At 59.7% G+C, this 13232-nt stretch overlaps 1 protein-coding gene across 2 annotated transcripts; it reads left to right on the top strand.

Moving 5' to 3' along the window:
• Positions 1 to 414: 414 nt before the first annotated feature.
• CD40 (CD40 molecule) lies at positions 415 to 8865 on the top strand. 2 transcript variants are annotated; one of them, XM_032127416.1, is made up of 9 exons: positions 415 to 529; positions 1801 to 1882; positions 2447 to 2572; positions 2674 to 2817; positions 3044 to 3143; positions 4068 to 4129; positions 4379 to 4477; positions 4901 to 4926; positions 5239 to 8865. In XM_032127416.1, exons 1-9 carry the CDS (start codon positions 482 to 484, stop codon positions 5392 to 5394), a joined length of 843 nt encoding a protein of 280 aa, XP_031983307.1. In that variant the 5' UTR covers positions 415 to 481; the 3' UTR covers positions 5395 to 8865. The 2 variants fall into 2 exon arrangements, with proteins under 2 accessions (XP_031983307.1, XP_031983306.1); XM_032127415.1 differs by lacking the exon at positions 415 to 529 and adding an exon at positions 664 to 819.
• The last annotated feature ends 4367 nt before the right edge of the window (positions 8866 to 13232 follow it).

The raw sequence follows: 13232 nt of genomic DNA, 5'->3' as shown, positions 1-13232 counted from the left end.
CAGGCCTCAGCACTGTTGCCCCTTCCCCCTTCAGGGCTGACGTGTTTGCGGGGACACTCCGCAGAGGCCAGGGCTCGTGGCGGCTGTGGGGGCTCTCCAGGGTTGCAGCCAGAGGGGCTCTCCAGGGCGACAGCTCAGGGACTCTTAAAGGCTAAATAAAAAAAAAAAAAAAAAAAACACCTCTCTTAGCTGCTGTCGGAAAGAAGAAGTGAAACCTGGAGCTCCTGCTGGGGTCTGCACGGGCGCTCCCCTCCCCGCGGACCGCGGCCAACCCCTCTCCCTGCTCTCTGGGGTCCCGGCTGGGGCAGCGCCTGCCCGCAGGCCGGGCGGGCAGCGCGGGGCTCGGGGGGGCCGGCGGGGAGCTGTCCCCAGCCGGGGCCGGCGGGGAAGCCCCGGGGCGGGCGGCCCGACGCCCCTTCCTGGGCGGGAACGGACCGAGGCGTTCTTAGGAGGGCGGCGGCGGCGGCCGGGGCGCAGAGAAATGAACCGGCTGGGGCTTTTGGGACTGCTCTGCGCGGCGCTGCTGGGCGTGAGTGGGGCCGGGATCGGGCCATGGATTGGGAGCGGGACAGGGGCAGAGGCTGAGGGGATCCCTCCATCCCCGTGTCTGTGTGCCGCCGGGCTTTCCGGGAAGGAGCACGGTCCGGCCGCTCCGGCCCGTCCCCTCGGCGCAGCCGTCCCCCTCCGGGGAGCCCCGGGGCTGTGCGCGGGTGGCGTTGACGGGACCCGGCAGCGATGCCCGGTCGGGTCCCTCGGTCCGGTCTCCCGGGACCCCGCCAGGGCGGAGGAGCTATCTGGACTGCCCGGTATCCTCTCCAGGTCTTCTACCCACGCGCTTTCGCTTTCCACCGATGGCGCGGGCCCGGCAGCCCAGCCGCGCCCTGCGCTGGCCCGGGGGTCCCCACGGGCAGGGACGGGCAGCGGCGAGCCCCGGGGCCCTCGGCCGGGACCCTCAGTCGGGCGGATGTCGGCAGCCGGTTCTAGTGCCTCTTTCACTTCTCTTCGGTTCCATTGGGGCGGGTGTGACGGCTGGGACGGCCCCGCGGCCTCAGCGCTGTCTCCGAGCCGGGGCTGCTCGAGGTGCCCACGGGGCTGGGCAGCGCCCGGCCGTGCTGGCTGCTCGTCCATAGCACCCTCGGCCCGGGCCTTTCTTCCCCGCTCTCTGCCGGAGGCCCCGTCCCCCTCCCCAGGATGGCCAGGCTCGGGCGGATCTGCCAGGAGCTGCCGGGCTACTGTGGGTGGGCGGCGAGGGGCTGGCTCTGTGAGAGGAACGGTGCTCCGGGTGCCCTCCTGCATCCTGTCTGGCCCGAGAGCTCATTCCCTGCCTCCTTTTTACCCTTCCCTGTGCAGCTAGTCCCCTGCCAGGAGGAGCAAGGGCAGGCTCTGGCAAAGCTTGCATAGGTAATACGCTTGGCTGGGGCTTTCCTGTCCCTCAGGGATGATGTGTCAGCCTTGGGAAGGGGCTGCCAGTGCTCTGGGCGTGAAAGCGTGGTGAACGCTGCTCCCTCTGTGTGAGGCTGCAGTACTGTTGGCAGGGGCACAGGGTGATGTGCAATCACCTTATGGTAGGAAATCTGGGGAAATGTGGAGCAACTCTACCAGAATCACTGCCACCCCACTTCAAAGACAGCAGTGATGGCATCAGGCAGCGTGGGTGGCTGCTGTGGTCTGTGGTTAGTGGAGATGTGGGAATAGTGGTGTGAGGAAGCCCTCACCTCAGGGTGCAGGCTAGCATGCGTCTATGGAAGCGTGGTGGTGTGGGACCATTGGATATGAATTGACAGGTCTTATTTCTTCCAGTGCTGGGAGCCTGGTGATGCCTTAACATGCTTTGATAAGCAGTATATGTACAAGGGCAGATGCTGCAACCGGTGTCAGCCAGGTATGGAAACCCTTTCCTGGGGGCCTCATAGCTGGGCTGTGCCAGGACCTACTGCCTGGCCACAGCGGGGCAAGCTCTGCTCGGTGTGACTGAGCTCCTCCACCCCATTGACAGCAATGCTGACAGCTTCACCTCCCTGTGTCATCTCAGAGCAACTGGGACCTTGTGGGTGCTCTAGGACACCCCCTGGACCTCACCAAATGTGCCACAGCTCTCTTGGGACTGTTTGTGCTCTTGCAGCTGCAGGATCCCATGGCAAAGGCAGCTTTGCAGGGAGAGTGCTGCCACTGGCAGTAGCAAATTGTGATGGTGTTTGCCACCTCCTGCTGTCACTGTCAGGTCATCTCCCAGTCCCTGAAGTGCTGGAGTGGCCCCACAGCCCTCCCTCCCTTGCAATGTTTGTAGTCATCAGGCAAGCTGGCTCCTTCAGCCTTGGATACCATGCAGAATGCTGCAGCAATCCTGGCATCTACAGCTGCCAGCATTCCCCTGTCCTGCTGGCAGAGGTGCTGTCTGGAGAGAGGGAAAGCCCCCTTGCCCCTTCCTCACCAGCCTCTATTGCAGGGAAAAAGCTGGTCTCTGAGTGCAATAAAACAGAAGACTCTGTCTGTGCCCCCTGTGGGAGCGGGCACTATCAGCCGAGCTGGACCAAGGAGAAGCACTGTGCTCCTCATGATACCTGTGAAGGCAGTAAGTGCTCCCTGTGCCCGCTGACCCCAACCTGTGGGGACTGGGGGGGGGACTGGCTCCCCTGCCCAGTGTCTCAGCTCGCCCATGTTCCCTCTGCCCAGATGCTGGCCTCACTGTGAAGATGCAAGGAAATGCAACACACAACACGGTGTGCCAGTGCCGGGCCGGCATGCACTGCTCTGACATCAGCTGCCAGACCTGTGTGGAGAACCAGCCTTGCCAGCTTGGCTCTGGCTTCGTGGCAGGTAAGTCTGACAAGGTGTTCCCACTCAACAGGACTGATGCCCTGTCAGCACCAACCTCAGGGCATGGGGGCTCCCCGTGGCATGGTGCCCCCTGGCAGGGCTTTGGGAGAGCCGTGCTGTTGCCACAGGGTGTGCTGCACACCTTTCCTCTGCAGCCCCTTGCCCCCTCAGGCCCTCACGCCCCACAGCCTCCACTGACCTTCCTGTCACCTCTGCTCCTCTTCAGCCAAGGCCATGAACCGGATGTCATCCCCCTGTGAACCCTGTGCAGAAGGCACCTTCTCCAACGTCTCTTCTAAAACTGAGCCGTGTTATCCCTGGACAAGGTATTGTCTGAGTACGCGTCCTTCCGCCAGCCCCAGTGAGCACATCCTCTGCTGCCAGTTTCCTTGGTGGCCTTGGGGACTGGACAGCCGGGCTGGCCTCTGAGGGATACAGCATCTGGCTGGCATAGGGCCAGAGTGAGAGAAACAGGGCTAGGAGCATGGTGAGGTCCAGGGCAGCATTGTCTGAGGTCGAGGCAGACATCCAGGCACTTGTGTCTGTCCCTCAGTTTGAGCACAGACTGCTTGTCCCTTCAGGGGTGTCCATGTTGTCATCCATGCTGGAAGCAAGGGATCAGGATCTATGGGGATGCCCCATGCCCTGTTCAGGTTCTCCCTCCCAGTGCTCTCTGTAGCTGTAGTCATCAGCCAAAGCATAAGCCCTCTCCATGGGGAGTTTTGCTTTGAGGATGCCATGAACTGGCAGGTCATCCCTGTCTTTAGAAAGCTGCTTGAGGGTTAATTGCAGTTCCTGGTAGAAACATGAGCCTTATTTCCAAGCTGAATTAGTCTTGCTTCAGCTGCCAGCCATTGGATTTCACTTTGCTTTTATCCGTGCCCAGAAATTACTTCCCCACAGAGCCACTTGTAGCCTATCTGAGCTTTTCTGTCATAGCTACAGTGCTCAAGCCCTGGGGGCTTCCCTGACTGGGCAGGTCTGCTCCCTCCTGTGCCTTGTCCCTAAACTTGTTCCCATCCTCAGCAGTTTCAGCAACTTCAGGCCAAGCTCCTGGGTTGGTACCCTGCTGTGTTCCTGCTGTCTGCATCATTCTGTGTCAGTGGGGGTCCCCCGGCTCACCCTGCTGGAGCTCAGCGGGCTCAGAGCAGGATGTGTTTTGGGGCAGCTTGGGTGCCTGCCCAGCCCCAACTATTCCCTGAACTCGGGTAGTTACTGCTGTGGTTACATGGTCTTGTTCTTCCCTGCAGTTGTGAGGAAAAGGGGCTGGTGGTGAAGGTGAAAGGGACGAACTCCTCGGATGTGATCTGCGGTAAGTGCCTGGTGCCCAGGGCTGATCCGGTGCAAAGCAGAGACCCCCCAGGGCTCCAGCTCCTGCAGCACTCAGAAAAGCTGGCCTGGTCCGTGGTGTCTTTGGGAGAGGAAGGTCTGAGTGCGTGGCCCGTGTGATGCCTTCGTGTCCCTCCGTCTCTATGAGGGATCTCTGTGGGGCTGGAACAGAGCACTCTGTGTTGTGCTGGGTGTCCCGTGGGTGCCTCACTGACCCCATCTTCTCCCACAGAGTCGAACAGGCGCTCCTCGCTGTCAGTGCTGATCCCCATCACGGCTGCAGTCTTCACGTGCCTCCTGGGTGTCTGCATCTACTGCCTGGTCCACACAGGTGAGGGGCTAAAGCGCAGGAAGTGCTGACTTGGCTGAGGGAGGGAGAACCTTGGCCAGAGGGGCCGTAAAGGCCTGAGGGGCTGAGCCAGGGAGGACAGCAGCAGCTCTGCTGGGAGTGGGGAAGCCCCTCTGGGGACATCACCAGGAAAGGGTTCACTGAGTCCTGCTCTGTCTTTGGGAGCAGGTTTTGTTGGCACTGCTGCAAGCCCAAGCTGGGTCAGCTCTTGGGGGAGAGTGCTGGTGCCCCACGAGTCCATTCTAGCTCCCACTGTTAGCCCCAACCTGTCAGCAGCAGCAGGCATAATGTGAGCTGCAGGACCTGTGCAGCAGCACCAGCCCTGGTTCTGACCCCAGGAAGCTCCCTGCAGGGCAGGAGCACTTGCCCCTGAACATTGCCTTCTCTGTCCCTCTTTCCATCCAGATTCCAGGCGACGGGTGCCAAACGAGGTGAGTCTACGAGAGCCCCCTCCAGCAGTGGGTTGGGTGGGTTGGGATCCCTCCAGGGCACAGCTGGGGATGTGCCAGCAGCAGAGCAGGGGCTGTGGCTTTGCAATGCAGGAGGGGTGGGGGCTGAACTAGGCTGCCTGGTTGGGGCAGGACAAGGGCTGGGGCAACCCAAGGGTGCTGCTGGCAAGTGCTGAGCATTTGGGAGGGACCCATACTCTGGCCTACACAGGAGTGTAGCAGGAACCTGTGGAAAGACATGGGTGCTGAGCGGGGGGATGTAGCTGCTTGCCCCTGACCCCTGCCCCTGTGCAGATAGAGGCTGGGGAGCCCGGAGAGAACCCAGATACCCCGCAGCCCACGGAGCAGGATGAGAATGTCTTGCCTGTGCAGGAGACCCTACTCAGGTGCCAGCCTGTGGCCCAGGAAGATGGCAAGGAGAGCCGCATCTCAGAGCAGGAGATGCTGTGAAGGCACAGGGCACTGCCTCCAACAGGAGCACAGACTGAGGACAGCACCATCTCCTCTGTCCCCTCTCCAGCTGGGGAGGAAATCTGGCATCTGGCCTGCCTGCAAATGACGTGATGCTGCAGTGGACCATGGCACAACCACCCCATGGGAATACCACCACAACTCCTGGTCTGGTCACCTGCACAGGGCTGCTCTGGTGGAGCAAGGCTTGGCTGCCCGCATGGGGACATGCAACAGAACCCCATCCTGCTTCCTGCCCAGGTGCTGCAATGGAGCCCAGCTGCTCAGTGGCTGCTCGCCTGCTGAGCCCTGGCAGAACCTGGTGCATCCCCTGGCCACAGCAGTGTCACTGCTGACAGGAAGACTCCAGCACAGAGCCCAGTCTCCCTGAGTGCTGGAGAAGCCAGGGGTGGGAAAGGGAGGGCTGCTGGTGTGAGACCACCACGGCAGAGCTCAGTCACCTGTCTGAGGCGCTGTGGAAGCGCTGCCTGTGCTGGAGCAGGGCCCGGTGCTTGCACCCGGATAGGGCACCCCGTCCCGGCCCCGGCCCCCCATGCCGCCCAGCGCTGCCGGGCTCCGTGGGACGAGCAAAGGCAGGACCGGCGGGCCCACGGCTCTGCTGTGGGGCAGGGGCCGGGGATGGCGGCGGCGGGGCCGGAGCGCAGACACCGGCGTGCGGCGGCCGGGAGATGGTGCTGCGGGACCGGCGCGGGCTGCGCGGGGCGGGACCGGCACCGCCCGCCCCCGCCCCGTCCCGTCCCGCGTAGGCTCCGGGTGGGCACGGGGGGCCCTGCCCAAGGGGTTGTTGCCCAGCGCGGGGCCCCCTCCCGCGGTTCCCCCACACACCCACCCGTACGTGCGGGAGCGGCCGCGCTCCTTCACCCTCCACCCACGCTGGCGAAACCCTGTGATTAAACGTGATTGATTATCTGGCCCCTGTGCGTGAGCAGCCCCGAGCCCCCGGTGCCCCCGGGACCGGCGCTCCCAGCTCTGATGTTCCGGGAAGGATGCTTTGGGAATGGGCGGGTGCTCCCAAGGCAGAGGCTCCCATCGGAGGAGGGAGGGAAGGGCCGCTACCAGCTGTGCTGACCCCCACCGTGGCCCCAAGCCCTCCCCAGCACACCCTCGCTGGGCCCGTTCCCGTGCATGCGCGTCCCCTGTGGCTGCCCTCACTGACCCCCACAGCAGGAGCTGCCCCCAGCACAGCCGTGCCCTCCCCGTGTCCCACGCCAGAGGAGATGGAAGATGTGGGCAGGGCTGCCTGCAGCACGTAGCTCCATGCCCCGCACCTCTGGGCCTCTGCTCTGGCAGTAAAACGCACAGGTGGGGTCCATCCCACTGCAGGGCAGCGCTGCGGGGTGCTGGGGTGTAGCAGTGGAGTCACCACTCGCTCCAAAGCACTGGTGTGGGGCTGCAGTGGCACTGAGCTCACTGCAGACTTCAGGTACTGGGAGCAGCCTCAGCCTGTGACCCACCACTACCTGAACACAGGCAGCATGGCATGAGAAAGGCTATAAATCCCAGAGCAGGAGCAGCTGGAGCATGGAGCAACTTTGCCTGTACAGGCAGTGGCACATTATTTAATGCTCCTCTTAAAACCTAATGTTAGGTTTAATAAGGGAGATAAAAACATGGCAGCAGCTTTCCCTCCTCTCAGGGCTTGGTGCTCCCAGCAGTGCTGGTGGGATGGTCCCAGGCTGGGCAGCATTCCCTTGGCACCAGCCCAGAGAACACCCAGTTCTGGGGACAGATGTGATCCCACTCCAGCTGGAGGAGAAGGCTGGTGTTATGTGGGCCACAGATGCAAAGTCTTTGGCCCCAAACATTAAGCCTTTGGCCCCAAACATTAAGCCTTTAGCCCCAGATGGTTTCCAAAGGACTGTCTCCCCAAGATGGCAGGCTGATCTCTCTGGGGCCGTGTCCCCACTTCCCCCAAGGCTGACCCTTCCCTGCTGGCACACAGCATGTGCAGTGCCTGCTCCCGTGTGTCACACATGTACCATCTCATTAGCGCGTCTGTCCCCCAAAGTGAGAAGGGAGAGTGTGTGAGGCCTAATTGAATGTAACTAATTATTCACTCTGCAAATGCTCTGTTTAAATGGGATTGTGAGGGACAGAATTACTCATTCTGAAAAGGGGAGAGAAAGAGAGAAAGACAGAGATAAAACAAATAGAGGCGGATGCTGGAGCTGCAGCTCGCTCTCTCTCCCCAGAATACCAATTACCGGATGAAGTGATTGTATAAATCTTTACCGAGTGAACGGACTGTACTAGTCACTTACTCCTGTCCTCTTATTATGAGGAAGCAGTGAAAAATCATCCCACTCTCCAGTTAAGGGTTCCCAGTCGCTGTCTTGGGCAATATCTCACCAGCTGGAGAGCTCACCCTGGGGCTTTCCCAGGGTGGAGGTCACATTGAGACAGGGCCCAGCACTTGGCAGGAGCCCACACCCCTCCTTCACCCCCAGTGCTGGGGAGGGGCAGTGGCTGTGCATGCGCTGGGAAGGTGCAGGACTTCTGCCCCAGGAGGAGCCAAGCAATGCCATGCAGCACCCTGGAACATGGGGAGACGTGGGCTGGTCAAGGGCCCCAGTGTCACACATGTGACAGGTCACCTAGGGACCCCAATGCCTGGTGCAGTAGCACTCCAGGTCTTGAGCCCTCAGCTTCCTTGTTCTTCCTTTCTGTGGGTCCAGCCCTGCCAGGGCCCTGATCTCCTCCACTGGCTCTTGCAGTGCTCACTGAACAGGGAGAACATGGTGCTTCCCAGCCTCTTCCCACGCTGCAGTCAATGTTTCTCACTCAAGGTGTCTCTGCTCCACTGGTTGCCGAAATGCACTCATTTGCAGTGACCTCCATCACTCTTGCCTGCCACGTCTTTTAATCCCAGATCCCTCCAAACACTCACATTTCTGTTCTCGGTAGTGGTGTGGGATGGGAGAGGAGGTCCTGGCCATGCGGAACAGGGAAAGCTGACAGAGTCTGCCTGCACCCTGCCATCAGTGGGGAGCACCCACACCCTGGGTGAGGACGAGGTGGTGAGGATCCATACTCCCTGCAGGCAACCCTGGACCCCTGTCACCACAAGGGATCCAGCACACCAGGGGCTGGTTTACAGGGACAAAGACCACCTGGTCTCCACATCCTGCAGCCAGAAAGAGAGGCACCCTGGGGCCCTGCAGGTGCTATTCCAGAGAAGCCACTGGAGTTGTGTGGTGGATTCACTGGGGGAAAAGAGGCTGGGCACAAGTCAGTGAGGAGAGGGTAAAACTTCCAGTCTGTCCTGCCTTGTCCTGGTTAGGGATTTGAAACTCGTTGCCAGCAGCGAGTTTCCATGCACTGGAGATGTGCGTGTGTGGGTGTGAGGGAGAGATAACATCATCATCGTCATAACAAATGCAGTTGTGCAGCTCCATTCTCTGCTTATTGGCTTTCTTCTCTTTATCTATAAATAATTGCGGGGACACAATAGACTTTTAAGTCTGCCAAAGAGTTTGTCTCCCTCCAGCAACTGTATTGCTACAGTGCTGCCACCTTATCTGCTTGTAGAAAGATGAGGGTGGGAAAAATATTTACTGTCAGGGATATTTGTCATCTGCAAATTACCTCTGCCTACAGTTTGCAGCAGGGATGGGACTGATGGCACCGATCTGTACTGTGGGAGTGTGAGCACAGGGAGTCTCCACACTGCCCCAGACCCACCTGAGCCTCATCCCATTAGCTGGTGGGGCGGGCAGCAGCGAGCCAGGAAATCCACTGTGCGTGCAAAGCCGTGCCACAGGGATGAGGGATACAGCTGATGATGCTGAACAAGGGGCCCAGCAAGTGGCTTGACACAGAGGATCACCTTGATGGGACTGGGACATCAGGCTCAGAGGTTTGCCAAGTTTCCAGCCCCTCCCCAAGCAGAGGCCTGCACCCACAGGCTGTGCAGCAGCCCCCAGCACAGCAGCCTCAGGCACTGACCACCGTGAGAGCCCCAGGCCTCACTGTTGTCCTGCAAAGGCCAAAAGTGCTGGACACTCCACCACTCTCTGAGTACCCAACATCACTGCCAGCCTCACTCTGCCTGCTGCTGCCAGCCCCACCAGGCTCACTCGCTGCTGGAATTCCTCACATCCTGCAGCCCAGAGGCCTTTGCACAGCACTTATCACTGCAGTATCCAAGAACTGATCTAATTGATGTGACACCAATTATTCCTGTATCACTAAATGCAGAATTAATGCATCTGTGTGTACAAACCTCCTAGACCCTGACCATGAAATTATGACTTTGACATGAAAGGAGATAGAGCCGAGAGCACCATCTCTCATCTGAGCCCTCATTATTGCAGCTCTGGCCAGCCCTGCTGAGACACCTCCCTGATGGCCACACGGACTACGCAGGATCCCTGCATCATCCAGCTGGCTGCATGAAGAGCTGGGGCTTTTGGCTCTTTGCAGACTGGGCTGCAGCCATGGTGGTCCCACACAGCCATGCCAACCCAGGCAGCACCAGCCCAGAAGTGAGTGCTGGCAGAGCTGCCATGGCTATTGTGACAGCCAGCCCAGCAAGCTGCGTGCTCTGCAGGGCAGTGCAAAGCCATTTCTGGGCTGCTCAGCACAGCCTATGCAGACTGAAAAGCTCTTGGCTTGGGCATGGACTGGTACTGGGAAAAGCCATGCATTGCACTTGAAATTTTACTGTGAAATTAGGCTTTGCCTGGACATGCAGGGCTTGGCACAAGCAGAAGTTTGTATTTTGTAAATTGCTTTCTACAATCAATTAAAGAAAAGAGATGGCTGTGGCCAGAGGTGGCACGCGAGATGGCTCCAGGTTGGGGCTGGTTTAGGAGCCCTGCCGTACAGCTCCGGGAGCAGTCCCAGCCCCAAGGGAGCAGCCTCAGAATGGGGAGATAGCAGGGCTGGGCAGAGCTCACCTGTTGGAAAAGGACGTGGGCAGCTGTGAGGGGGAAAGATGGCCCCCATCAGGGGCTGCTGCCCCTGTGCCCACACTGCCCACTGGGGTGAAGGGCTTCTTGCTGTCCCACTGCTGGATGCCTGCTTGCCTTGGCACCCCGCTTGTAGCCATGGTCACTGCCACACACCCCAGCTTGGGATGCACCAGCCACCATCAGAACTGTGTCCCACCACTGCTCCACATGCCCTCCTTGTGCCTCTGGCATGTCCCACAGCAGGGGTTTGTGGGGCATGGCCCCACAGTGTTCAGCACATGGCAGCTGCCCCCAGGCCGCACACCATGGTGCCAGCACTGCTCCAGGACAGCAGAACAGAGCGGTACCATGTGAGCTGGGGGTGGAGTGAGGCACAGCCAACATGGCAAAGCTCTGGTACCCTTCTCCATCACATTTGGGGACAGCATGGTGAGCACAGTGCGTCAGGCTGCTCGGATGGCGAAGGGCTTGCCCTGGTTCTGGTTTGCTCAATGTTTTCATTAAGGACCTGGATGATGGAATAGAGAAAGTGCTTATTAAATTTGCAGATGACACGAAGCTGGGAGGGACTACAAGTATCTTGGAGGACAGGATTAGAATTCAAAATGATCTTGACAAATTGGAGAAATGGACTGGAAAAAATAGGATGAAATTCAACAGGGACAAGTGCAAGGCAGTACGCCGAGCAGGGGAACAATCAGCTGTGCAAACACAAGCAGGGCCAGTGGCATGGAGCCCAGCCGGGCATGAGGCCACACAGGCACGGGGCAGGCACGGGGCAGGCACGGGGCAGGCACAGGGCAGGCAGGAGGCACGCTGTCTGCTCACTCTGAGCTGGGGGAGTAGGGCCATGAGGAAGCAGGAGGAATGGATGGAGGGAATGACAGAAACCTCTGTTGGCCCCAAGCACAGACTGACCCCTTGGAGCTGTGCCATTGGCTCCCCTGCAGTCCCACACACCCCTCCCACCTGGCCAGGAGCTACAGTGAGATCCAGCAGCATCAGCCCCTGTACACTTCAGGTGTGTGGCTGAGCAGAGGTTCCCTGCTAGGCTTCTCCATCCCCTGCCTTTGCCAGCTCAGAGCCCGGGCACACACTGCCCTGTGACGCCCCAGGGAGGTGCCCCTATGCCAGCTCCAAAAGATGCTCAGCCTTTCCTACAGAGCACCACTGAGGCAGATCCCCAGGTGCTGGCACAGCTTAGCACCAGGGGCCAAACCACCATCACATGTGCAGGAAGCTTTGCTCCAAAGGCACTTCCCATGCCTGGGGCTCAGCTGGAGGTCTGGCCGCAGCCCCCTGCCCCACAGCACACACCCCTGCAGAGATCCCCTGGAGCCCTCCAGCCGCCTTCCCTTCGCTCTGGCAATTAGAGCTCCAGCCAGCCCCCTCCGAGCCTGTGCAAACACAGAGGCTCATTTAAATAAATTAAGAAGACATAATAAATCAAAGGGAAATGAGGGGCTGTGCCTGGGGGCAGGGGAGTCACTCGAGTTTAATTACATTGGCAAGCCTCTCGCAGCAAAAGCACAGCAAGTCCCAGATGTGTCAAGCACAGATGTGCAGGAATGTGCAGAGCTTGGTGGCAGGGCTGGTGGCACCACCCTGGCGCCTGTGCCCGGCACAGCACCGGCACAGCACCGGTTCCAGTGAGTCAGGAAGTGAGGCACGTGCTGGCAGAGATGGGTCCTGGGCACTCGCCACTCCAGGGCACCTGGGCAGCAGTACCCATGTGGGCAGATGGCATCCTGGCAGTGCAGCACGGGCAGCACCTAGTGCCACATAGGACATGCTGGGGCAGCCTGCAAAGCCCTGTCTGCCCCATTCCCAGCCCCCTGCCCTTTGCCCCATTCCCAGCCCCCTGCCCTGCCCTTTGGCCCCTGTGACCACCCAGAGCCACCAAGTCAGGCTGAGGCTCAGGGAGTAGCACTGGCACCACAACATCCCTCTGCCACACAGGGGATTTACAGCCCGTCCCCTGTTGTTTAAGAACTCTCGCTCACGGCTGCATCAGGGACTCCAAATAGAGCTTTGTGTAGAGGCGGCAAATTTATGACACTGGCTCTGAATCCCCAGTCAGATCAGGGGCCAATTCGTCTTCCCAGGGCTGAGGGTGAAATTAAATTATTGTAAAATAAATCTGTAAAAATGATGAAAAGACCATCACCCGTCGGCAAGGGCGGGGTGCCGAGAACCCACGCGTGGCTGTGACGGATGGGGCTCACCAGGTGATAAAGCGCCCGGGACCTGGGAGCTCAGGGATTTCTGCTGTAATCTCACTAAAGAGATGTTGTTTACAGGAAAAAGGATATTTGGGGGAGGAAATTGCATTTCAAGGTTAAAGGAAAAAAAAATGGAGCAAATCTCCCAGGGAGCCACTTATGTGTGAGATGGCAGCAGACAGAGACAGGTGTGGGTGTGAGGGAGCAGCCGGGGTGGGATGCAGTGGGAGGCTGTGCCAGGCACACACATGTGCCAAGGGCCAGGTCCCCTGCCTGGCCTCACCATCAGTCCAGGCAGCCCAGAACCGGGCAGCGATTGCCCAGGCTCACAACAAGGGAGGCCAACAGGGCTGGTGGGTCCAGGACAGCCTGAGGGGGCCAAGGGTCCCTGTGGATGCTACCAGCCCACCCTGACGGAGAAGCTGCTGCCACGCTGCTCCCCAGCCCTGGTGCTGTCCTGTCCCACCACAGAGGTGCCTCATCAGCCCAATAATGGCAAACCCTCACTGCTTCCTGTGAGGAGCCCTGCAGGGGCCTGAGTGGCCCCCATTTGATGCTTCAGGGCAAGAGGCATGTGCCCTGCACAGGTGCTTGCAGCTTCCACGTTTCAGTCTTATCCCACAAGATGGATGCTGGAGAGAGATTTTTTCCCAGCGATGAGTGGAAAAAATAATGACTTCAG

Source organism: Corvus moneduloides, chromosome 17, assembly GCF_009650955.1.
Source record: "Corvus moneduloides isolate bCorMon1 chromosome 17, bCorMon1.pri, whole genome shotgun sequence".
NCBI classification, from domain to species: Eukaryota; Metazoa; Chordata; class Aves; order Passeriformes; family Corvidae; genus Corvus; species Corvus moneduloides.
Note: the sequence above shows the minus strand (reverse complement) of the source record. Positions and strands in the feature narration are given on the sequence as shown.

Bases quoted from the DNA above. Each gene is read 5' to 3' on its own strand.
- CD40 (XM_032127415.1), top strand. From the start codon at position 736: ATGCCCGGTCGGGTCCCTCGGTCCGGTCTCCCGGGACCCCGCCAGGGC. The intron at 2,818-3,043 runs GTAAGTCTGACA...GCTCCTCTTCAG, and splicing joins TGGCTCTGGCTTCGTGGCAG to CCAAGGCCATGAACCGGATG. The intron at 4,130-4,378 runs GTAAGTGCCTGG...CTTCTCCCACAG, and splicing joins CTCCTCGGATGTGATCTGCG to AGTCGAACAGGCGCTCCTCG.